Raw genomic sequence first — 26615 nt, forward strand, 5'->3', positions numbered from 1 at the left:
CATTCTGCTGTGGCGACCCCTGATTAATAAAGGGACTGAGCCAAAAAGAAAATGAATGAATATTGATCAAATTGTCTTTAAAATTGTCCAAATTAAGTTCTTAGCAATGCACATTACTAGTCAAAAGTTGAGTTTTTATATATTTACAGCAAGAAATTTACAAAATACCTTTATGGAACATAATCTTTACTTAAAATGCTATAATGTGCACCTCTTGTTAAGCTGCTTTTAAACTATAATTATTGTAAAAAGCGCTTTACAAACAAACTCGAATAGAATTGAATTATTAATAAGTCCACGGTCACAAATATATAGAGTATACTACTGTTTAAACATTTGGGGTGTGTTATACTTACCTGGGGTGCATTTCTTTGATCAATATACACTTAGAGGCCACTTTATTAGATACACCTGTCCAACTGCTTGTTAATGCAAATTTCAGCCAATCACATGGCAGCAACTCAATGCATTTAGGCATGTAGACCTGGTCAAGACGATCTGCTGCAGTTCAAACTGAGCACCAGAATGAGGAAGAAAGGTGATTTAAGTGACTTTGAAACTGGCATGGTTGTTGGTGCCAGACGGGCTGGTCGGAGTATTTCAGAAACTGCTGATCTACTGGGATTTTCACGCACAACCATCTCTAGGGTTTACAGAGAATAGTCTAAAAAAGAGAAAATATTCAGTGAGCAGCAGTTCTGTGTGCGCAAATGCCTTGTTGATGCCAGAGGTCAGAGGAGAATGGCCAGACTGGTTCGAGCTCATAAAAAGGCGAAAGTTACTCAAATAACCACTCGTTACAACTGATGTATGCAGAAGAGCATCTCTGAAGGCACAACACATCCAACCTTGAGGTGGATGGGCTACAGCAGCAGAAGACCACACCGGGTGCCACTCCTGTCAGCTAAGAATAGGAAACTGAGGCTACAATCCGTACAGGCTCACCAAAATTGGACAATAGAAGATTAAAAAAACGTTGCCTGGTCTGATGAGTCTTGATTTTTCAGATGGTAGGGTCAGAATTTGGCATCAACAACATGAAACCATGGATCTACCCTGCCTTGTATCAACAGTTCAGGCTGGTGGTGGTAGTGTAATGGTGTGGGGGATATTTTCTGTGGAATATTTCCAGTACCTTGTTGAATCTATGCCATGAAGCATTAGAGCAGCTCTGAAGGCAAAAGGGGGTCCAACCTGGTACTAGTAACGTGTATCTAATAAAGTGGCCAGTGAGTGTATGGAAAAACTAATAAATAGTAACATATAGTGCCTTCAGGGGGTCCTGATTTCAAGAGCTGGCTCAAGGACCTTTCCCAACCCCATAAATCTCAAAGTCTCAATATGATCGGATTAAACTGTTTACCTCTTCTAGCTAGATTTCCCTTTCATAACAATTTGAGGAGAAACATCTGAGACAACGAACTAATGCAACAATACAGTCATGTTTATCAGATTTTGTTACAGTGTTATATAGCATGAATAAAACCAACCAGCTACTGTATGACCTGCATTTCGTTGCCTTACCTGCATTTCGTTGCCTTGTACTTGTACATGTGTGATGACAATAAATTGAATCTAATCTAATCTAATCTAATGAGATAAATGATCACATTTGATTTGAAGCAAGGAAGTATTTAAAAATAAGTAAAAAAGAAAGTGTGTATTTACCCGTTCTAGTTATGAAAAGAGCTAAAATCATGTATGCCGGGGCATCGCTAGCAGTTTTGGGCCCCAATTTTTAATTTTTTTTGGAAATGTTGTAAGAATATGACAACTATTTGAAACGATCGGCCAAAAACAAAACATATTTAAGAGAAACTTTTGACTAGTTCAAAAATAAAAATAGCTTGTCATAATTATGATGAACAATTACTTTTAGATTTGAAGCCCACTTTCAGTTTCTTTTCGGCTTCATTCATTCATTTTCTCTTTGGCTTAGTCCCTTTATTAATCTGGGGTCGCCATGGTGGAAAGAACCACCAACTTATCCAGCATATGTTTTACACAGCGGATGCCCTTCCAGCCTTCCAGCATTGGGAAACACCCATACACTCTTACATTCACACATACACTACAGCAGGGGTGACCAACCCTGTTCCTGGAGATCGACCTTCCTGAAGATTTCAGTTGCAACCCATATCTAACACACCTGTCTGTAATTATCAAGTGCTGTTCAGGTCCTAATTAATTGGTTCAGGTGTGTCTGATCAGGGTTGGAGCTGAACTTTGCAGGAAGGTCGTTCTCCAGGAACAGGGTTGAGCACCACTGCACTACAGCAAATTTAGTTTATTTAATTCACCTATACCGCATGCCTTTGGACTGTGAGGAAAACGGTGCACCAGGAGGAAACCCACGCGAACACAGGGAGAACATGCAAACTCCACACAGAAATGCCAACTGACCCAGCCGGGACTCGAACCTTCTTGCTGTGAGGAGACGGTGCTACCCACTGAAGGTTCTACCAACATACTAGTCTTTTGTATTGTAAAAGTAAAAAAAAAACTATGGTTGGTTCAATAAAATTTCTTGATGTTGTTTAAACACAAATACACTAAGTTAACCAAAAAAGTAAGAAATTGCTTCAACTCATTTTAAATAAGTAGTTTGAACAAGCAGCAAAAGTAATTTTTGGCGGACTGCATTGTGTCTGTCCTCAAGTATATTGATGTACCTGTGCCGTCCTTCAAGGCTGATTGGTCCGTTCTCTCTTCCTGACAGAGGGAGGAGGAGGCACAGATGAACACTGAGTACCTGAAATACAATACCTGTTAGACAGTGTACGAGAAAAAAACAGGTCTTAAACCACAGACATTATTACCCTGGAGAAATACAGAGTGAAATCAGTAGAAAGAAGTGTGCCCTAAAGGCAGCTGATGAGCACCAAATTTGAGTTATGGAGTCGAAATATTTACATCTTTCAAATTTCTTATTGATTATCACCTTGTCTCAGGTAAGAATGCAATTTCTGTTTTCTTTAAGCATGCAATGAGTTATAGTTTGAACAATTATGACTATACTTGACTATACTATGACAATACTTTTGACTAAAGTTAAACTAAACTAAAGCTAATATTCTTTATAAACAATTACATTTGTAATATATATATTGCATAGACAAAAAGTATTTTTTTAGTGTAGTACTGTCATATTTTGTAGTCGTATACTACCAGACAGGAGAAAAAATGCCTGTGGATGTAAAATCTGTGTTGAGTGATGCTCAAATAAGCTTCCTTAGCCACTAATGGCACATAATACCTCATGACAGAGTAATAGTTGCTACTGAAATAAGAACGTTCTTTATGTTAAAAAAATGATTTGTTGTGTTTCTGCTCTTAATTTACAGATATGCACAGCACAAAATGGTAGGAGATCTTTATTATTTACCATGTTTGTGTCATTTTATGAGATGGATGTGCCTTATATACTGCAATATTTATATGTAAATAACTATGGAAAATATAAGGCACTACATGAAAAGGCACTACGGATTTTGTTTTTGAGTTAAAACTAATCTTTGTTTATTTTTTTAACTGCTAATGACATTTCATCCATTTTCTCAAGGTATTTGGTGGAAAAATCCTGATTTTCTTTTACAAAAATGAAAAAAGTATATATATATATATATATATATATATATATTGACCAATTTGCATTTTCTGCAAAAATTATATAATTTGCAATATTTACTGTAAATTCAAACTGGGAACATTTTTATCAGTTCAGATAGAATAAAACAATTATTAAAGGTGCTGTATTTAAGTTTTTGACTCTTCTAAAGCATAAAAATACCATAATATGTTTGCAGATATTTAAAAAACATGCTAAGTGAACATTCTTGTTTATCTGAAAAACAATGCTGAAGCCAGATATTCTGCTTTGAAAATGTCTGTTACGTGCTCAGATGTCTATCTTTGTTCCTTTAACCCGCCCAATGCCAGTTTAGCCAATTATATCTCAGCACCCCGGGTTGCCTTTATGGAAAACCGCATATTTAATATTAAATATGTGTCTGTGACTGAAATGCGACCTTCAGTGGAGAGTAACAGCCTCTGAAATGAGACATCAGAGTTCAACATCAGGTTATTAATTAGAAAATAATATAGATATTATGAAGGTAAACATTAGGTGAGCAGGTTATATTGTAACCCTGTGTCATTTAACAACACGCTACATGACAAGATTTGCAGTGATAAGCAATTTAAGTGTTTGCACCAGACAAAACACGACAGAAATGTAAATACAGCCATTCAGAAGCACAGAACAGTGCACTTACTGCACTGCAACAAATTGGTAATGTTTATAATCTAATTAATACATATTAAACCTATTCAACATTAATAAATGTACATGCTGAATCACTGATATGTGTTGGCTTGCACTGAAGTTCCATTTCAAATCGTTTCTTTTTTTTAAAGATCTGAGCTAAACTATCTGCTGCTGCTTTCAGTAGTATGACAATAAATGTCCTGTAAAATGGCATTCAAACTCACATCGTTAGCATTTAACACTGAATAAAGCACATGAGGTGTACCTGAGGTAAACATTGTCAGTTTATCCTGTTGTTCAGCTGCAAGAAATAGAAGCCCTTTCTAATATATTAATTTCAGGTGTTGGTTAGGACAAAAACTCTTTTTAATATGGAAAATATTTCTATCTATCGTGTGCCGTTGCTTATATTTAGAACCTGACTTAAATAAGCCTTTAGGCAGGATAGTCAGGCACACTTCTGTTGATGTCGTCAATCTGTCAACCTGCGCTTGTGTGTTTTGAACCAGGCGTGCAATACCCAGTTGAACCACCGGGTGTCAAACTTACATACTACACATTTGCTACCATACTGCAACATTGTGCTCAAGCCCATTTTTTAATGTGGTCGCATAAATCAAATAAAAAAAAGAGGCTATGTGTTAAACATACAGTTTATACACACTGACAGGCATATAAAGTTTTACACTACTGAAAACTGAATATATTACTGTTCTGCTTTTAAACACCTGTCGGCCTTAAGGCACACGAATGAATTATGGCTAAATTAACTAGCTATAAACATATCAATGAGTCAAGTCTTCAGTTACAGTAGTGTGCAAATATTACATTTATTTCAGGGCTGCCAACTTTTTAGGTTAGCTTGGGGTGAGTACTGTCAGTGGTTGGACACAGCATAGGCTGATCTTGAAGATAATTTCAAACATGGTGAAATATTAAATGAAGTTTGAGCTATTTGCAAATATTTTATTTTTAAATGGGCACATTCCCATTCAATAGTAATTACATAAATTATTTTTTAAATTATATTCAAAATGCTAAAATTTGACAAAGTTGTCATGCAGCTAGAATCACAGACTATTACTGTTGGAAATTAAACATTTCTGTTGTAAAATAGCTGTCAAATAATAAATGTTTAGCTGCTAACATCTACCTTATACTATTTTAATGTCGAAATCTGATGTGCCTCGCTGTTTATTTGGCTTCTGTGAGAGTAAAAGCTCTGCCTTCTTTAATTTCATTGGTTGGCTTGTGCACTTTCACAATGGTTACCGCTTTAAGACGTAATAATAGTGGAGGAATTATGATGTCACTTTGTAGGCAGTTAGCATTGCACTGGTTCCTTCAATGAAATCCCTATTTTAGGCTATTCAATTATTGCAAATAATAAACTCTGTTCAAACATAGTTAAATGAATTACACCTTCTGTACATCGATATAATCTTTACAAACTAATATAACTTTCATACCTTTTGAATGATTGAAAGGCTATAAACAAACTTAACCAAGGTTGCTCACCTTCTACGTCAAACTTGTCAAGTTTATTTTTGGAAACATGGTCCATGATAGGGATTTTCCCTGTAGATAATTTTTAATTCAATGCAGTCCTATATTATATAGTATGAGAATGAGAGGAGTTCCTGATTGGCGCTAAGATGTTTAATATCCCCGACAAAGCCAATAGTCCATTTAGCAACTTATTAACAACCATATATATATATATATATATATATATATATATATATATTTTTTTTTTTTTTACAAAATTAACAGCTTAAAACAAATCATTAAAAAGGGAGTGGGGTGGGGGTTGTCTTGAGTTTGAATTTACCACAGACCTTATTTAAGTAATTTAACCAAAATCCCATTCAAAAAACCATTATCTGTGTCCAAAATCGCATACTTCCCTACTATATAGTATGTGAAGTATGTGAGTAGTATTCAAAAAACAGTAGACGAGAAGTACCCGGATGACCTACTACTTCTGGTGACATTCTGAAGTGCGCATCTGATGGGTGCTACACTATCCCATGATAGCACATAAGAGAATTCATGAATGGGAGTGAAGTGACGTAACTGGCGCAGATAGGTCATGTAATAATGACAAACGGCCGATGTAGTACATCCAAATTCCATTCATACTACTCACCTTCATACTATCGAGAATATACCTTTCTTATGTAGAACTTTCTCGAGTAGTGGGCCATTTTAGACGCAGCCATTTACTCTGAGACTATAAAACTGGAAGCGCTAAAATTATAACCTGTTTCTGGGTTTTTGCATACAAATCGAAATCAATATTTCCTACACTCTATAGACATGCTGTCATCGTCAGCTGTGACAACAGAAGCCTTGGTATTTATATGTTATTGCAGCAGGACAATTAATATCAAGTTTAGGCACAAATATTGTGTACACATATTGTAGAATCTGTACATGTTACATCTAAAAAAATATGTTTTAATAGCCTTCTATAGGATCAGATGTTTTGGCCCTAATGGCCTTCCATATTGTTCTGCCTTCAACGTTTACAACACATTCAACGAGAGAATACTTATCCTATATTCTGTGTAACTGCAAAAATTTGCAAGTCAGCCCTAAAATCAACCATTATTATCCATTATAGTCCAGTTACATGCTACACAAAGAATCTCCACACTTTTGAGAATATTTTGCCTCTCGGGGGCGTGTGCGGGCGTTCACAGGGGAAAGGGTCGTATACAGTACCTTCTATAAGGATTAAAAGGATAATGTAGCCTTTTTTGTTACTCTGGGAGACTTCCGTATGTTTTTTGCTCCCCAAATTTCTCCATTGGGAAAATGAACGTGAGGCGTGGAAGAAGCGGGTAGAAGAAAAGTTGTGTGAGAGTTGGCAGCCCTGTTTATTGCAACATAATTAGCCTGCTGTGATATGCTAACTACTTTCTTTCTCCTCAGACATCACGTTATCCGTTTTCACGGTCACGTCCAAAAGTATGACAGTGCGCTGGAGTGGACTCACCGGCGCGAGCTCCTACAAAATTACCGCCACGCCGAAAAACTCCCCGGAGCCGTCGGTGTTCGCGCAGTTCAGCGGCAGCACAGTGATGGGCTCCGTTAACTCTTTATCCCCGAACACTGTGTACAGGATGCGTGTCGAGGCGATGGATAACGCGGTGAACGTGCTCAGCAGCGCCGAGACCGAGGAGACGACAGGTGACATGACTTCTGCAACTTTATGTTGTGCCTTTCGAAAAATATTTGTAGTTTTACTGCAGATAAAACCATGGTTTTCTACCCATACTATAATATAGTAAACCGGTGGTTATAATAATGATAAATAAAACGCAAACAACAACAACATTTTTACTTTTATGGTATAAAACTAACGTTATGCTTAAGTTAATTGTCATATAACGGTTTGGAAACAATCTACCCAGTTCAATCTTATATTAAAGACAGGTGTATCTGAATTATAATGTAAAATACACATTTTATTGGGTATACTTTTATTAAAATTTATAGTAATAACCATGGTTTTATTGTAGTACAACTTTAGTAATTATGTTTTTCAATGGACCATTGATCACCATTTGTAACCAATTTTACCACAAATTTCTGTCAGTCTATCTATCTATCTATCTATCTATCTATCTATCTATCTATCTATCTATCTATCTATCTATCTATCTATCTATCTATCTGTCTGTCTGTCTGTCTGTCTGTCTGTCTGTCTGTCTGTCTGTCCTCTGTCTTTGTTTATTCCCCTTGTTCCGCTATAAGCTGCAATAACTTCTCTACAAGTAAATAATTTTAGCTAATTTTACAGTTCTTTGACTTATATTCATTACTAATAATAAACTAATCATTAGCACACATCTATTACATACAATTTGAATAAACGTATTACCATTTATAAACATAATAGTAATAATCATGTTTTTAATTGTTTTTATTAATGTCATTATTCTCATTGTTTGTATTGTGTTATACCAGCACCTGAGGTTCCACTCATAGAGAAGGCTTACTCCAAACACAGTGACAGCATCACAGTGGAGTTTGGTATAGTTTCCGGTGCCACTGGCTACATCATCCGGGCAGAGAATGATAATGGGTTCTTCTCTGAAACTCCAGTGGTGAAATCCCCAGAGACAGTGGTCGGTCTTGACCCTTACACAGATTACACCCTCAGTGTGATGTCCGTCAACATGGGGGGAAGAAGTCAGCCGTCCCTGCCTGTGGATGCTAAAACAGGTAAACTGACATCAGACTTTATTAAAAACAATCTTCCTGATTTGATTCAAATGCCTTTCAATTAATATACCGCCTACTTTTGTACTAAAAACAGGCAAAAATCATTTTAAAATCCTAAAACAAACCCTGAACTATTAATCTTAGATGAGTTAGGCATGGTTTCTAAAAAAAAAAGTGTTTAACTGATTTAGTAGCCAGCTGAAATGACCAGTCCAAAGCCCCTCTAAAATCATCAAAGCAGACATGTATAGTTAGTAGAAACTAGTTTGCTATGCAAGAAAAACAAGCAAACCATTGTAAAGTGGTTTAATCATTTTCCACATTAGGGGAAAATAAAATATATCTAGTTTAAAAGGTTAATTCAATACACAGTGGTGTGAAAAAGTTTTTGCCCCCTTAATGATTTTTTACAAATTTTTTTGCATGTTTGTCACACTTTAGTTTTTCAGATCATCAAACAACTTTAAATATTAGGTCAAAGATATTAATGTTTATATACTAGAGCAGGGGTTTTCAAACTTAGAGGGACACATGCCCCTTTAAGTTTGTCCAATTTACTCGCGCCCCCACAGTTTGAAAACCTCTGCACTAGAGTTAAATTTCTAGTCAGACCTAGACCTGATTACTACCACACCTGTTTGCAATCAAGAAATTACTTAAATAGGACCTGCCTGACAAAGTGAAGTAGACCAACATATTCTCAAAAGCCTAGATATCATGCCAAGATCCAAAGAGATTCAAAAATTGCCTCTCTGGCTATACCACTAACTGTACTCTCTCTCAAAAGCAAAAAACAAACAAAAAAAAAGTCTAATGCTTTGCTTCTTAGACTTTACACACCTGAAACTTGTCTATAGCACTTGTTCACTGCTGCTCTTATAGTTGTGTAAATTACTTCCTTGTCCTCATTTGTAAGTCGCTTTGGATAAAAGCATCTGCTAAATGACTAAATGTAAATGTAAATGTAAAAACAAATGAGAAATAAATTAAACGAGATCTACCAGTCTGGAAAATGTTATAAAGCCATTTCTAAAGCTTCAGGACTGCAGTGAACCACAGTCAGAGCCATTTTTTACAAATGGTAAAAACATGAAACAGTGAAAAACCTTCCCAGGAGTGGCTGGCTGACCAAAATTACCCCAAAAGCACAGCGACAACTCATCCAAGTGGTCACAACAACATCCAAAGAACAGCAGGCCTCACTTACCTCAGTTAAGGTGAGTGTTCATGACTCCACCATAAGAAACACACTGGGAAAAAAAATAGTTTGCATGGCAGAGTTCCAAGATAAAAACTACTGCTGAGCAAAAGAAACATAAAGGCTTGTCTCAGTTTTGCAAGAAACCATCTTGATGATCCCCAAGACTTTTGGGAAAATACTCTGTGGACTGATAAAACAAAAGTTGAACTTTTTGAAAGATGTGTGTCCCATTATGTGTGGTGAAAAAGAACGCAACATTTTAGAAAAAGAACACCCAATCAACATTAATCAGTACTGTTTTGCTGCTTTAGGACCTGGATGACTTGATAAATGGAACCATGAATTCGGTTGTGTACCAAAATAGGAGGAAGGAGAATGTCCGGCCATTTGTTAGTGACCTCAAGCTAAAGCAAACTTGGGTTCTGCAGTAGGATACTGATTCAAAGCACACCAGCTATTCCAATTGAATAGCTGAAGAAAAACAAGTGAAGACTTTGGCCAAGTCAAAGTCCTGACCTGAATACAATGGAGATGCAGTGACATAACCTTAAAAAGTCCCTTTGTGCTCGAAAAACCCTCCAATGTCACAGAATTACAACAATTCTGCAAAGATGAACGAGCTAAAGTTTCTCCACAGCGCTGTAACAGACTCATTGCATGTAATCGGAAATGCTTGATTGCATTTGTTGCTGCTAAGGGTGGCCCAACCAGTTATTAGGTTTAGAGGCAAACACTTTTTACACACAGGTAATGTATTTTAGATTTTCATTTCCATTAATAATAAAAAATCTTCACATGCAAATATACAAACTGATCTGAAATATAAAAAAAAATGCAAAAAAGAGAAATCGGTAAGGGGCAAACACTTTTTCACACCACTGTATATTGTTCATTGCTAGGCTGCAGCTATTGCTAGTTAAAACAATAGTTTAACCACTTAATACAGGTAATAAAAACACATTGTCCTCAAATCTATGGCAAATAAAGTGAAAATAAAAAAGCCTGCTTTGTGATCTTGCAACCAAAACAGCCATTTTATTTCTTATGAATCTCATAAGAGACACATAGAATGGAATGATACCGGAGCCCTTCTTCCTGTTTGGTGGACAATAAGTTGGTATTTAAAACCTGCAACAATAACGCAGCATTGTTTAGCCCAGCTTTTGTGCAGAACTTGAATCTCTGGCTGCACAGGCTGTTGACGGTAACCACATCTTCAGGTAGACTTTACACCTAATGCTGAATGAAAAGATGAACCATGAGAACTAGGCTGTCGTTTCTCCCCAAGGAAAGACTTGAAATAATAAAAGAGGGACGGATTTCATTTGGATAACAACAAAACTTTCCGTTTATCCCATTTCACCCTACAGATATGCTGTAGGTTATTTTCATGTCAAGATCTGTCCACTGCATACTTTTTAAATTCTGTAATAAACTTTGTCTAAAGACAAGCACTGGCATAGCAGAGTAAATTTACTTGACTAATTGTTCATAATTTAGTATACTAATTGGGGCAGTTTTTTCTTTCCAATTTTAATGATCATAACTCACCGCTAGGGGCAGCAAATGTTAAGAAGTTTCATTCCTTTTGTCCATTTCTATAGTAAGTAGTATAGTAATTGGGTCAGTTTTTTCTTTCCAATTTTTTCCATAACTCACCACCAGGGGCAGTAAATGTTTAAGTAGTTTAATTCCTTTTTTCCATTTATTTAAGGGGGATGTTTTTTTTCTTCAAAAATTACTTTTATAGGGGGTTTAAATACAATTATTTGGCAACAGTGTGTGAATATAGCCAGCCTTTAATGGTAAAAAATAATAATATTTTCTATAATCACACTTGATAAAAACAGTCTGCAGAAACACTTTGATTGACATTCTCCGTTTGTACATGTCATCAGGGGGAAGGTCCCTCCCATTAGTGACAATCTCTCCCTCATTAGCATAAACCGTCCTGAGTAAGAAGCAGCCATCTGACGTTAGTTTTCACCTACTGAAGATAATGTCAGCGACTACAATAGGATAAATATTAAGTTTTAGGATGCACAAATAAACACTTCTTCTTCTAAAACATTTAATTTCACATTTTTCACAAACATAACATTAAATCTGTTTTGAATCTGCCGCTATGCTCATGCGTAGATGTTTGTAGCTCCGCCCTCTCATGAAAAGAGCACAATCTCATTTGGATTTAAAGTGATAGTCACCAAAATGGCACAATTTGGATCAAATCCTAAAAGAGGCTGTTTCAAGAAGTTATAAAACATTATTTATGTATTATTTTGAGCTGAAACTTCAAATACACACTCTAGGGACATCAGAGATTTAGTTTGCATCTAGTAAAAAGGGGAATAATAGGTCCCCTTTAAAGGGATAGTTCCTCATCGTTTCTCACACTCCATACACCCGGAGCAAAAAGACGCAAGACGTGTTTGGCGTGATTTGTTGCTATTTTCAACCCTAATTTTCAGGTTTTGCACCACGCTGTTTAAATAGTAAATTCATTTGCGTCACGTTGTGGACTCATGGGTGTTCCGGTCTAAAAAGGAGGTGTGTTAAGGTGCATTGTTGGCGCATTGCTATTTTGAGGAACTGAAATAGAGTGCGCCACTGACAAACTGAAAGCTGGTCTAAAGTCCAGCACAGAGTGCGTTAGTTATGAATAGGGCTAGACGGAATCTGCAGACGTTTTTTTACTATTTCTGCAGAGAATTTTGGTAAAAATTTTGGGAGTATCATAACTAAAACCCTAAAATGTAAAATAAAAAATAATATCTTTTTAACTTTAATGTTTAAAATGCAAATCCAATTAGATTCACTTTATTTGGTAAACAAAGAAAGTGTCTCAAAAAATATATCGACCAAAAGACAGAATATATTACTGTACAAACTGCATTGTACATAAATAAGATGGACATTTTCATATTAGTCAATAATATTACTGTACTTAATTTAAAAACTGAATCAATATAGATTTGCACACATTTACTCAAGTAAATAAACAGAATTAATGATGGGCTAAAAATCTGCAAAATTCTGTGGAAAATCTGCGGAATACTGCGCACGCAGATTCCGTGTGGGCCTGTATGCGCATATGCAGGTCCAAAATGTTCACACATTGCTTAGTACGCACAGGATGTACAGCAACACACAAATATCTTTACATATGAAGAAAAATAAAGGATTTAATTGTTACAAAAATTATTATTTTCTACATAAATATAAAAACCACTGCCTCCATGCTTTCTTCAGGTCAGGGGGCTTTTTCCAGTTTATTTATGACAATTTGCATTTGTATAAATGTTATAATAATTACCATTATGTTATGATTATTATTATTATTAATATTATTATTAATAAAAACAAGTTTAGATTTGTCCACCTGTCAGGTTTTGGAGACGTATGCATTACCATATGGGGCCAAGAAGAATAGGATGTGTGTTTGGATATTACTCAGTTTTTTGACCACACTTCATTATTATTGTTCATTTATACATTTGCTAGATATTAGAACTGAATTTAGAAATAGTTTGAAGGAAATATTTGCACTTAACAAACAAAATTTAATATGTAGGTTAATGGATGTCTTCAGTGGAGTGCATAGAAGATTTCCTTATCTATGTGTAACGGAAAGAATAAAAGTAAAGTAAAGAGGCTGATTGGAGGAGGCTCATTCTTTATCCTCGTGCTGCAGATGGTCTGTTTAACTGTTTTCTCGTTAGTGAAGCATTCAGTAAAAAAGCATATTTTTCCATCCTTAAACTAGGAATAGTGGATTCAAAAACACCCTTAATGCTTTTGTGCCATACACTTTAGACTTTGCGCCTAGGTCATTAAAATAGAGCCCTAAGAATGTCTTTCTCCTGTTGAACACGAAGAAAGTATGTTGGAAACCAGCAGCCATTGACTGAGAAAAATACTCAATGGCTGCTGCTTTCAAACATTTTTCAATATATCTTCCTTGTGTTCATCAGAAGAAAGATACTCAAACAAACAGGTTTGGAACAAGTGGAAGGATAATAAAATGATGACAGAATTTTCATTTTTGGGTGAACTATAGCATTTATTAATTTTTCCTCTCTCTGCAGTGGTGGTGGCCCCAGATCTGCGTTCCAGTTCGCCCAGCAGTGATTCTATCATGATAACCTGGGCTCCAGTAAACAATGCTGTGTTATACACCCTAGTCATGATCATGGAGGGTTCAGACACACGGGTCAAACTCAACACCTCTGGGACCAACATGACCTATAGTGGCCTTCAGCCTGGCACCACTTACTGCATTAAGGGCAATGCCTGGGATCCAGAGGGTAACCAAGGAGATGACATCACCGTCTGCCAAATCACACGTAAGCAATCATTCGTGTAGTGCATCTGCTAGTAAGTCAGCTGTATAATATAAATAAACATTTGGCCACCCCTATTGACCCTATTCTTCACATATTAGCTGGCTCAGCCAGTGGAATCTATTTAACTCGAGACATCTGGTTTGATTCACTTCCACTGATTTTTAGACATTAAAAACGACTTGTTCGGCTGCTTGATGTTGCAAAATGGCATTTTCGTATTATATTATTATGTTTTTTATGTATGGTCATGAATACACTTGATTGTAGAGCAAGTAGTTTGAGTTATTTCTCTCACCGACAACTGAAAATCCCTAAAATGGTCCATTACAATGTAATATAAATCAAATCAAAAATCTCAAATCTTAAATTCACACCTGTCTCTCTTTCTGTCTGTCCCACAAACCACAGGTCCACCGGTCCCAGGGGACGTGCAGGTTCAGTTGACGCCGGGTCGCTCTATCGATCTGGCGGTGTATTGGCAGTCAGTGCGTGGTGCCGATGGGTACATCGCTGTAAGCTCAACTGGCCAGAACTGCAGCTCCAACGAAGAGGTTTACTGCATTATCAGTCCTCTCAGCTGCAGCCAGAACCACTCCATCACTGTTGTAGCACAGAACGCAGCCGGATACAGTGACCCTTCACAACCACAAGACCTTCTGACCTGTAAATACTGAACACACACACACAAATTTAGAATCATAAATACAAATTAATTACCATTAGAACCACCAATGCAGACTTTTTTTACGGTTTTAAAAAATTGTAGTATTATCACGTTGTTTATGTAAAACCTATATAACTCTAGTACCTTTACATGTTTGTATTTCTTATTCTAACATTTTTTTATATCAAAGCACTGAAGAGTTCTGAGTAATTTTTCAGTTTAGACACAAATTATTAGGCAAGGCAAGGCAAGGCAGGTTTATTTATATAGCACATTTCATACACAATGGTAATACTAAGTGCTTTACATAAACAAAAATAATAGAAACAAGCAAATAAAATGATTAAAAGAATAAAAATCATTAAAACAGATTAAAATGTGTCAAAACAGGTTATAAAAGAAAAAAGACATAATAGTGTGATCTGTCGGATGTAGCACAGTGCTCATTCAGTAAAGGCACAGCGAAACAGATGTGTTTTCAGTCTTGATTTAAATGTGTCTAATGTTGGAGCATATCTGATCATTTCTGGAAGCTAATTCCAGCAGCGAGGGGCACAGTAGCTGAAGGCTGATTCAGTTTATATGATTCTAAAGATCTGAGTGATCTATTATGTTTGTATTCAGTAAGAATATCTATAATGTATTGAGGTCCTAGGCCATTTAGTGATTTATAGGCAAAAAGTAATATTCTAAAATCTATTCTGAATGTACCTGGGAGCCAGTTTAAAGACCTGAGGATGTGCTCTGATTTTCTGGTTCTGGTCAGAATCCTGGCAGCAGCATTCTGGGCGAGCTGCCACTGTCTGACTGTCTTTTTGGGAAGGCGAGAGAGAAGTTTATTACAGTAATCCACCCTGCTGCTGATAAAAGCATGAATAAGTCCTCACTGGAAACAAGACATCTAAGTCTTGCAATGTTTTTGAGATGATAGTATGCTGATTTAGTTACTGCTTTGACATGACTATTGAAACTCAGATCTGACTCCAGAATCACACCAAGATTCTTGACCTTATTTTTTGTTGTTTGACCCTTAGAGCCAAGGTACGCCATCTCCTTAAGAACCTTATCTCTGTTCCCAAACGCAATGACTTCAGTTTTCTCTTTGTTTAACTGAAGAAGGTTTTGACACATCCAACGGTTCATTTCATCAATGTATTGGCAGAGGGTGTCAATGGGGCTGATGTCATTAGACAGTAAGGCTAAGTAGATCTGAGTGTCATCAGCATACTGTAGCTGTGGTAGGAGATTTGTTTTTTCCTCATTATTTGGCTCAGTGGGCGCATATAAAGGTTGAACAGGAGAGGTGCCAGAATTAAACCTTGTGGGACTCCACATGTCATGGGTGTCCACCTCAACCAATGGTCACCTATACTGACATAGTAACCTAGGTAAGATCTGAAACATTTGAGGACCATCACAGACAGCCCAACCCAGATTTTTAGCCTATCCAGAAGTATGCTGTGATCGACAGCATGCTCCTGCACTCAAAAAATAGTTAGTTCAAACTTCTTTTTTAAAATGAGCTGAAACATAATTATTTTTTCCCAGCAATTTAATTATGTTCAATCCACTTATTTTTTTAAAATTAATACAATAACTTAATTACTTCATGTTGTTCCAACACAGATGATTGTTTGGAAGCCAGCATTTTTTACTGTTTGTGAAGTTTTAATTCTTTTTCAAAATGAAAAAAGGTGATGCTTAACAAGGTAAGGACATTTATATACATATTTTTATGTTTTGTTTTGGTTGGGTAAAAGGCAGTTTTTACATTTCCAGAAATGTTTTTTAGCAATTATTGCCCAAGCTGAATACTAGTATCTTGCAAAAAAAGTTATTATGTGCATTTATGGCAAAGACAAGTAAAAATTAGATATTAAAAATATTATGTCAATATTATATCACAGCAGGGCTAATTATTTAGTCTTCGATGATTTGTCCAATGGCCAAAAAAAGTGTATTATTATTAAAAAATTTAATATATTTAATATGATTAGTCATAATGTATTAAAACAGATCAATTTATTCATAGATTTCTCTGTGACTGCACAAGAATGTTTCCTCAAACTCAAGAAAAACTCAAGAGCATTGCAAAGTCCAAAAATCAAATCTAAACTATTGTAGCATTTGATACGTAATCATTTCCGAAATTTACAACATAGTTATCAACAAAGTATTCTTATAATGCAGGGGTGTCAAAGTCAATTCCTGGAGGGCCGGAGCCCTGCAGAGTTTAGTTCCAACCTTGCTTCAACACACCTATCTGTAGGTATCAAACAAGTCTAAAGCACTCAATTAGTTTGATCAGGTGTGTTTAATTGGGATTGGAACTAAACTCTGCAGAGCTGCGGCCATCAGGAACTGGCTTTGACACATGTGCTATAATGTATTTGTTGGCATTTATAATTTTAAAAACAGAACATTTTACTCTCTATTCACTCACCCTCAAGTGGTTCCAAACAAATATGAGTTTCTTCTGTTGAAAACAAAAGTCGATATTTTGAAGAAAGCCGAAAATCTGTAACCATTGACTTCCACGGTAGGAGAAACAAATACTATGGAAGTCAGTGGTTACAGGTTTCCAGCTCAAAATATCTACTACCGCGTTCAACAGAAGGAATTCATAAAGGTTTAAAACCAATAAAGGGTGAGTAAATGATGACATAATAGAATTTTTTGGTGAACTATTCCTAATAGAGATGTTATATTCTTTAAATTGTTTTCAGTCCCGTGTCCTCCTGATGTGGTGTGGATCCAAGAGGTGACCCCAGGGAACTGCTCCGTCATGTGGTCGGAGATTCCATGGGTGGATTATTGTATCACCTATGTGAAAAGAGATGATGGTTTAGAGGAAAACTGCAACACCACTGGCAGGTCCTGTCACTTCCAGTGCAAGTGCGGATACACTTACCTCTCCACTGTATTCGCTTACAACCAGGCCGGATCCAGTCCACCGGGACAAATAGTCAACTATACTACAAGTTTGTACTACACACACAGATATTCACATTCATTTACCAAGCAGTTTAATTAAAATATATCTAAACAATCTTTAAAAGTTTGAAGCCATCACAGGAATCAGTGATATTAAAAAGTATACTGAAACAGAAAGGTATTAGAAAATGTAATAATATGGGATATAATAATTCTATAAAAACTGAGAATGTTCTCATATTGTTTTTCTTTAGCTATAAATGCAGCCTCTGTGAGCATTCTTTCAAAAATATAACAAATCTCTCTGACTGACTGTAATAGCAGTACCATCTCATTTCTCTGTCCTCAGTCCCATGCTGTCCAGAGGATGTGTCCGTGTCCCTGATTTCCACAGAGACGTTGGAGATCTCGTGGTCAGCAGTACGAGGAGCGGAGTTATACGAGACCATTGCTGCAGATGGAAGTGAACAGGTCCACTGTAACGACACGGCTCCAGTGTGTGCGCTGTCAGACCTCACCTGCGACAGCATGTACAATGTGGTGGTGCGGCCCTGCAGTGAGATACGGGGATGCAACAACACCTGCCCAGCACACACACGCCGGACAGGTACATAGAGATGAACATTTGTATTTGAACACACAGGATACGAAAAACTGGTGTTAACATGGTCTTTGGTGTATTGTTCATTTAGCATAGTAGTAGCATGGCGTTTTAAAGTCATTATTCAAGCTTATTCAAATGCTCCTGATGACATCATATTTTTCAGAAAACAAAAAACGTATCCGATATTCACAAAGATTGAACCAGATTCAAGTTGATTGGTCAAGCATTTCTTAAAAGTGCTGTATCTAAGTTTTTGACTCTTCTAAAGAATAAAATACCTATTTTATTATGTTTGCAGATATTTAAGAAACATGCTAAGTGAACATTCTTGTTTATCTGAAAAACAATACTGATTCAGATATTTTGCCTTGAAAATGTGCGATACATGCCGGAATGTCTGTCTTTGATTTGGTTCTGTTAACCCACCCAATGCCACTTTAGCCAATTATATTTCACCACCCCAGGTTGCCTTTAACAGCCGAAATGAGATGCAGAGTTCCTCGAGGTGGTTATTAATTAGCAAATAATATGAATATTACGAACGTAAACATTAGGTGAGCATGTTATATTGTAACCCCGTGTCCTAACAACACACTACATGAGGTGAAACGCAGTGATAAGCATTTTGGCTGTTTGCACCAGACGAAACATGACAGATATTTAAATACAGACATTCAGAATAGTGCACTTACTGCACTCCAACGAAGGTTTATAATCTAATTAATACATATTAAACTTCTTTAACATTATTAAATGTACATGCTGAATTACTCATATTTGTTGGCTTGGACTAAGTCACAGTTCTAATGTTCAACAGTTTATTTTATTGTTAAGTTCTAAGGTGAACTATCTTCAATTCTTTCCGTGGTATGGCAATAAAGCCGTTTCTAAAATATAAATTTCAGGTGTTGGTTAGAACAAAAACTCCTTTTAATATGCAAAAGATTCCTTTTATTTAGAACACGACTTAAATCAGCCTTTAGGCTCAATCGTCAGACTCGCTCCTGTTTGTGTCAATCTGGCAACCTGCGCTTGCTTGTATTTTGAACCAGGCTTGCAATACCTAGGTCAACCACTGGGTGTCAAACTTACATACTGCACCTTTAAATAATATACAAAGGAATTTTAGGAGAAGCTTGCTAAAGTAAACGTGAAAATATATTTCCATAGTGCTTTTATGCATTTTGAAAAAATGGTATGCGTTTTATGAAAAACGGCACATGTACAGTTTTGCCACCTAGTGGTCAGGATGCAAATAATATATGACTACTCTAGATCAGGGGTGCTCTACCCTGTTCCTGGAGATCGACCTTCCTGCAGATTTCAGTTGCAACCCATATCAAACACACCTGCCTGTAATTATCAAGTGCTGTTCAGGTCCTGTTTAATTGATTCAGGTGTCTTTGATCAAGGTTGGAGCTGAACTTTGCAGGAAGGTAGATCTCCAGGAACAGGGTTAAACTGCCCTGCTCTAGATAAACTCTTTAGATACAAAGTAGCATACACTGCTCACTTAGTGGGTATTTTTTATTTACCCATAAAATGTAAAAAAAATATATATTTATATTTATTTACATATTTATTGTACATATATTTGCACATTCATTCATATCCTTAAATTATTTTACTCTTATTTATATTAATAATAATTATTGTTGTTGTATTTACTGGTTTAATAATAATAATAATAATAATAATAATAAAACATGTATTATAATTATTGTTTGTTGTTTTATGTATATGGTAGAAGTACTTACTTCAAAGTACTTATATTAATACAATGTTAAAATAACTATGATGATGATTAATATTTATAACAACAATTGTGATATTTATATAAATACATAAAAAGAAGATACTAAATTACATGTAACAAAAACTATGAGAGTAACATGTTGAGCAAATTTGTGCGGAGCCTTACAAAATGCCACATCAATTTAAGCGCCATGTTTTTCTTGTGATTAACTCTCAAAGTATTACCATAGTATATGATATAACTATAAGCAGTTATTTATGAGTGTGAATGAACTCTTGCCTGTTCCTCCTCCTCCTCCGGTCAGCTCCCTGCGCTCCTGTGATCCTCAGCGTGACTCAGGTGAACTCCTCCACAGTGCAGGTGTTCTGGACGCCCACAAACACTCAGGCAAACTACAGCATCATAGCTGAGGGTCAAATAGACTCGCTGTCCTGCTCATCCAGCGGGACGTCCTGTTACATGAGTGTAACCTGTGGGTCCACATATGAGGTCAGTGCCTACGCCACTACTACAGCCGGAATGAGCCTTCCCAGCTACGCCGTTCCCCTGGAGACAGGTGCAGTAAAAGATGTCTGGAGACTGAAATTACAGTTGAAGACAAAGTTATTAGTTCTCCTGTTAAACTTGTATTCTTATTCAAGTAATTCACAAGTAATGTTTCACAGAGCGAGGTAAGTTTCACAATATTTTCTATTATATTTTTTCTCAGAAGAAAGTCTTATTTTAGTTTGGGGGGGTCGAATTTTTTATAATTTTTTTTCTTCGACTACAGAAGAAACCATTGTTGTCCAATAAAGCGCCTAATTACCCTAATCTGCCTGGTTAACCAAATTCACCTAGTTAAAGAGCCCCTATTATGCATTAAAAAGGGTCATATTTTTGTTTTTTTCCTACGACAGGCTGATATGCATGCAAGTTTAAGAAACACTTTCATTGTCTTATAATATGCATTTATTTTTACCTAATTATCCCAGCGACTCCCATATGTTTTTTTCAGCGATTCATTTGTTACCAAACCCTTGCGTGAGGTTAATCTGCGCTAATTGGTCCAATGACCTAGTCTGTTGTGATTGGTCGACTGCGTTCAGCGCGAGACAGAGAGAAATGCCCACCACGGCTTATCAACATAGTTGAAGTAGTCAAAGTGCAGAGTATGTGTAAGCCCAATGCAGGAGTGCATTAAAGCAATGTAGTTTAACACCAGCTTATTGCTCTATACTTAACCGTAAGTAAAAACAACAACACACATTCAGTATTGATCCACACAGCGGCAAAAGCTGAACTATTTTGAAACTTGACCACCGGATGTGTGTAGGAACAGCTGACGGTATCCATAGCAATGACAAACTGCAGAAGATCGTGAGCTCACAAACACAATTAAATCCATAAACAAAGCATTTTCAACGTGGCCTTAGACACGATATGTGAATGTAAAGAGTTAAACAGGTAGAGTACAAGCCGCGTGAAGCGGTTACAAGTAACAAAACACAATTAAAAACATATTTTGCAAGCTAGAGAAAACTAGGAGGCAATTATTTTAATCGCACTTACTTACACTTGTGAAATGGAGGAAGGAACTGATCCATGAACTGTGAACTGATAAAGTTCCTGTCAAGCTCTGACAAAGTCCCATACATCAATAGTCTTTTCTGATCCTTCCTTTAAGAAACAGTCGACGAATCCCCTGTTGCAGGATAAGTTATGGCATTAATCACCAGAATGTTCACTCATCTTCATTCATGATCAGCACACCCGTACTCTGCTAGTGTTTGAAGGGAAAGGGGCGTTCACGTTTTACCGGATCCAGCCCTTCATATTTGGTATTGTTTCATGTCGACGTTGATACAAATGAGCAAAAAGATCTGGACGAACACCAAATCATTTAAAGGACTCTGAGTGGAAACTTTTATTTTAAAAATCTTTATTTTTAAGCAAGGTGCACTTTCAGATTTAAACATCAGCTGGATGTTTTTCATTCAGTTAATGCTGTGTAGCACACTTCATGGAAGGTCATTTAAAAAAAAACATAAAAAGGACTCTTTACGCATTTAAATATCACTTTAAGCTAAATACTAGTATCTTAAAAAATAACTAGTAAAATATTCTGAACTGTCTTGGCAAAGACAAAAGAAATGAGTTATTAGATATTAGTTATTAATTTTATTATGTTTAAAAATTTGTTGTAATTTTTTAAATTCCTTTAAACAGCACTTGGGAAATAATTGAAAAATTGTTAATAAATTAAAATGTCACAGGGCTAATAATTTTGTAAATAACCACTTGAAGACACTTGAAAATGATTAGTTTCTTTGACTTTACTGGATTTATTAAGGATGGGTTAATAAAATGGGGGAGTAAAATGTCATTCTTTATTTTAGTCTATAACACGAGGAAAACATGAGGAATAATGAGTTCTTTTAAATAAATAAAAAAAAAGTCTTATATTTCAGAAAAAGACATTTGGTCAGCCCCTTAAAAATGCCTTTATTTGGAATTGAAAATGGTTTTTTTTTTTGTTTTTGTTTTTTAAAGCAAATATAGTTATTTTTTAACTGTTATAAAATTAAAACTTTGGTATAGTCTTATCTTTAAAAGAATATAAACATGTCAGACAACATGGCAGAAATATCTAATATAGTTACATGTTTTAGTAAAACTTAATTTTAATTTTATCCTATAGACCCGTTTTATCAGCCCACGACCCCCAAAATCGCTAGTGACTCGTCGTTATAAATATATAAGTCTTGCACACAACGGTGCACACGTACCAATAGGCCCAGGCCTATTCATCATTTAATTTTGAACAACCTCACTCGGAGACCATCCTCCATGTTCAGTTGTGGGCTGTATTTATTTTTGATGTATGTGAGTGCCGTAAAGGTGTCAGAAAGTTTAAGCAGGTGCCATAAAATGGGGTGTCTTTAATCTTACATAATCACCCCAGGGGTCGCAAAAAAATTGTAAGTCTGATGGCTTTTTATTTGCATGTTGTTTTTTTTAACGTAACTATTTACTACAGTTTTTTTCTGTAGGTTATGAGTGAAATATGGTCATTCTAATAGTTAAATTATTAGTAAAATTATTAGATTTTTGGAAATCACCAAGCGACCCTCCCGATCCCTACTTTGGAAACTACTGCTGTAGACTAATGATAACATTTCTGGCCAATTTAAAAGTGCTTTTCAGAGGCTTTTTGTATACAATTACAGAAAGGTGCCATGCATGAGTCTTTTAACACAACACAAATACACGGTTTTAACCTCACAAGAGAACAATATTTGGTGAAATAAACCTGATTTGTTTGGGGTGTTTTGATCATTTGCCAATAACAATATTGTAATTTAATATTGTAAGAAATGTAATTCAACCATTAATATAAAACAAATATTAACATTTTACTCAAATCTACAGTTGAAGTCAGAATTATTAAGCCTCCTGAATTATCAACACCTAGCCAAAATAAAGCAAATAAGACTTTCTCCAAAATAAAAAAATATTATAGCAAATACTGTGAAAAATTCCTTGCTATGTTCATTCTGGAAATATTTGACAATTCACTGCAGGGCTAATAATTTTGACTTCAACTTTATCTAATAAATCCAGAGAAGAGAGATTTTTCCAAATCTCTAAATACTGTAGTTCATCAAAATGTCCAAGTGATATACAAATATTCCTTTCTCTTTTCTTGGCAGGACCGTGTTGTCCAGATTATCTGAATGTCGAGCAGGTCACTCAGTCCATGACAAACGTCACCTGGTCTCCAGCTATAGGTGCGCGCTCGTACATCACCTCTCTGACATCACCCAGAGGACATGCCAAATGCCACACCATGGACACAGACTGCCTGCTGGGCTGCATCACGTGTGGCACAAGCTATAATGTGTCCCTGGAGGCCTTCAGCATGACTGGACATAAAACAGAGTGCACATACCAAGGTTTCTCTGCAAGTGAGTCCATTCATTTTCACTTTACATAAACTATAGATTCAATATCATGGACTGAAATGAACATCCGTCAAGTGGCAAGAGTAATTTATGAAACAGTCTTGAAGTCTGCGTGAAATCAAAATTTTCAATCTCTATTTTGCTAGCTTACATAGATATTCTTAAGGTGAATGATTATTCCATGCAAGTTCATTCACTGAAAGAAAAAAGTCTGTTTTGGTAATCTTCAATAAATGTCTGACTATATTGGAGTGACGGTCCTTCTGTTGACATCAACTTAATGGCTTCCATAGCAACTGTATATTACTGTTTTTAACCACACCCCTTTTACCATTAGTTTGCTATAAGGAAATGATGCACAAAAGAAAGCCTTGCCCGTGCTTAATATTTAGATTCAGGTGGAAGTACATCAGCATCCTGAAATAAAAGGCTCAGCAACTTCCAGTTCATGTGGACTTTAATCTCCAGGGATCCAATGACTTTTTATAAATTCTTTCAATGGCGAAATTCGCAGTTTGTGTGATTATCAAATGAAGTGCAATGTAATTGTATAAATATGGAATCTAATACATAGCACTCTGATAGAGGGATCACTTTGTGACATTTTAAAAATGTAAAACATGCTCCAGACATATTTCATCAAAAAAGAGAAGCATTTCAATGCAATAGAATTAACTGATGGGTAAACGTGTAAAAGCAAATACATTATTAATCATTCAGTAGTATTCTATGGATATTATATACATATTAGCTATTTTGACAAAAACAAGATGTGAATATAAAATGCATAATAAAGAAATGTTTTAATAAAAAAGAAAATATTTAAATAAAAATAAAAAGACAAAATTAAAGCAATCAAGTAAATCTGTTCTTAGAAAAAAATGTTTAGAGAAACAAAGATTTTGTTATTAATAATATATTAATAATAAACGTAATATAATATAAATATAAGGATAATATTTTTTTTTAAATAGAAACATACTTTTAATTTTATGAAATACTTTGAAGGTACATACTATCGGGATATTATTTGTTTATTTAGAATTTGATTAATAATAATAAAACACCAAATTTACTTTTTTAGTTGATTCAGCCTGGTGCCACTATTGTTCTACTAAATATTATTTAGATGAAAAATCCTTGTGTGCTTTCTCTGAAATAATAATAATTGTAATAAAATTATTATAATAAATAATATCATTCTGATCCTTATACATTATTGTTGATGTAATTATTATAACTAACATTCTTATTACATTATATTTCATAAATATGAAAGATAATTATATAATTGCTAATAATATTTGTTTACAAAAATGTTTAGGTGTGCCAAGAATTAAAAGCTCTGCTGTATTGAAAATGGAAAATAAATGAAAGACTTATATCTCATGGGAATGTCTGCATAAATCAACCATACAACCATATGTATATATGAAAAGATGAATTCAGAATGAATAAATGAAGTACATTTCTGTACCTCTGTCAGGCTCGTGTTGTCCCTCCAGTGTGAAGCTGTACCGAATGCCTAACAGCACTCTGCGGGTTAACTGGCGTTTTTCCCCCGGCCTCTACAACTACACTGCCGACCTGTATGGCACCAGATCCAACTACACCTGCAGCAGCACAGCAGGAGCAAACACCTGCGACGTCTCCGAGATCCTCTGTGGAGAAGTGTACACCGTTGTGGTCGCTCCGCTGACTAAAGACGGCACGAAGGTCACATTCTGCCCTAGAAAACTTTACTCAGGTACTGAAGACATTCAAAAGGGACAAAAACACAGTACTGGGTATTATCAATTAAGAAAGGATTAGAGTTTGGTTTGGGCTTAGTTATATCTAATTAATCATTATTTTGAGTTATCACCAGGGCTTGACGTTTTTGATCACCATCCACTGTGGCTAGCAGATTTCCAGAATTACTAGCCACTTGCCATTTTCACTAGCCACAATTTTGTTGTTGGGAAAAAATATATTTTATATGTGTAAATTTGACTTTGACATGCTAAAATTACTTGATTTAAATTTTGTGTTTTGTGTATGAGCTTGCTCAATGTGCAGGAGCAAATAGGTTATGGTTTTATAGTGTTTCAAAAGTCATTTTACATGACTTTTCAGGGCTTAAAATTAAGGATTAACCAAAACTATCTCTGACCACACCAAAAATATAAGCTGTATACATGTACTTTTTATTCAACAAAACTTTTCTTAAAAAACAAAAAAAACAATTGACATTTAAAACAATAATTGTTGTCTTATCTAAAAGTAAGCACAGTAATCTGTCCTAAAGATCTCAGATCACAAGTTAACTACACATAAATTTGAGTCAATCTCTAATAAAAGCAATGTTATTGTAAAAAATTATTATTAAACTATATTAACAAAAATAACTTTAAGCAAAAGAATCAGCTTTTTAACAGGAGTCGTGGCACCCAACCCCACCCATAAGCCCAATCGTCATTGGGGATAGGCAAATTGTACAAAACTGTATGAATGAGATTGTACAAATTCATATGGATTAGCTACTAAACCAATAAGTTATGAATTGCCATGGAAGTGTTGGATCCTCCAACGTGAATCAACTTCCTGATAAAACAGTGTATCATATCTTCACACAGACTAGGTGTCTGTTATATGAAGCCATCTATGCGTGTTCTTTCTTTCTTTCTTTC

The 26615-nt window shown here is 35.6% G+C and overlaps 1 protein-coding gene across 1 annotated transcript in view; it reads left to right on the forward strand.

Annotated features, from left to right (window-relative positions):
* The first annotated feature begins 2812 nt into the window (after nt 1–2812).
* fndc7a (fibronectin type III domain containing 7a) overlaps nt 2813–26615 on the forward strand; it is a 30962-nt gene continuing 7159 nt past the window's right edge. The window contains exons 1-11 of the mRNA XM_056480893.1: nt 2813–2951; nt 3345–3363; nt 7205–7462; nt 8243–8500; nt 13787–14044; nt 14453–14707; nt 17435–17689; nt 17992–18249; nt 20307–20558; nt 23695–23949; nt 25433–25693. Of these exons, the coding sequence (XP_056336868.1) occupies nt 2895–2951; nt 3345–3363; nt 7205–7462; nt 8243–8500; nt 13787–14044; nt 14453–14707; nt 17435–17689; nt 17992–18249; nt 20307–20558; nt 23695–23949; nt 25433–25693 (2386 nt within the window). The 5' untranslated portion in view covers nt 2813–2894. The remainder of the gene's footprint in view (nt 2952–3344; nt 3364–7204; nt 7463–8242; nt 8501–13786; nt 14045–14452; nt 14708–17434; nt 17690–17991; nt 18250–20306; nt 20559–23694; nt 23950–25432; nt 25694–26615) is intronic.

The sequence above is a fragment of the Danio aesculapii genome, chromosome 2 (genome assembly GCF_903798145.1).
Source record: "Danio aesculapii chromosome 2, fDanAes4.1, whole genome shotgun sequence".
NCBI lineage: Eukaryota > Metazoa > Chordata > Actinopteri > Cypriniformes > Danionidae > Danio > Danio aesculapii.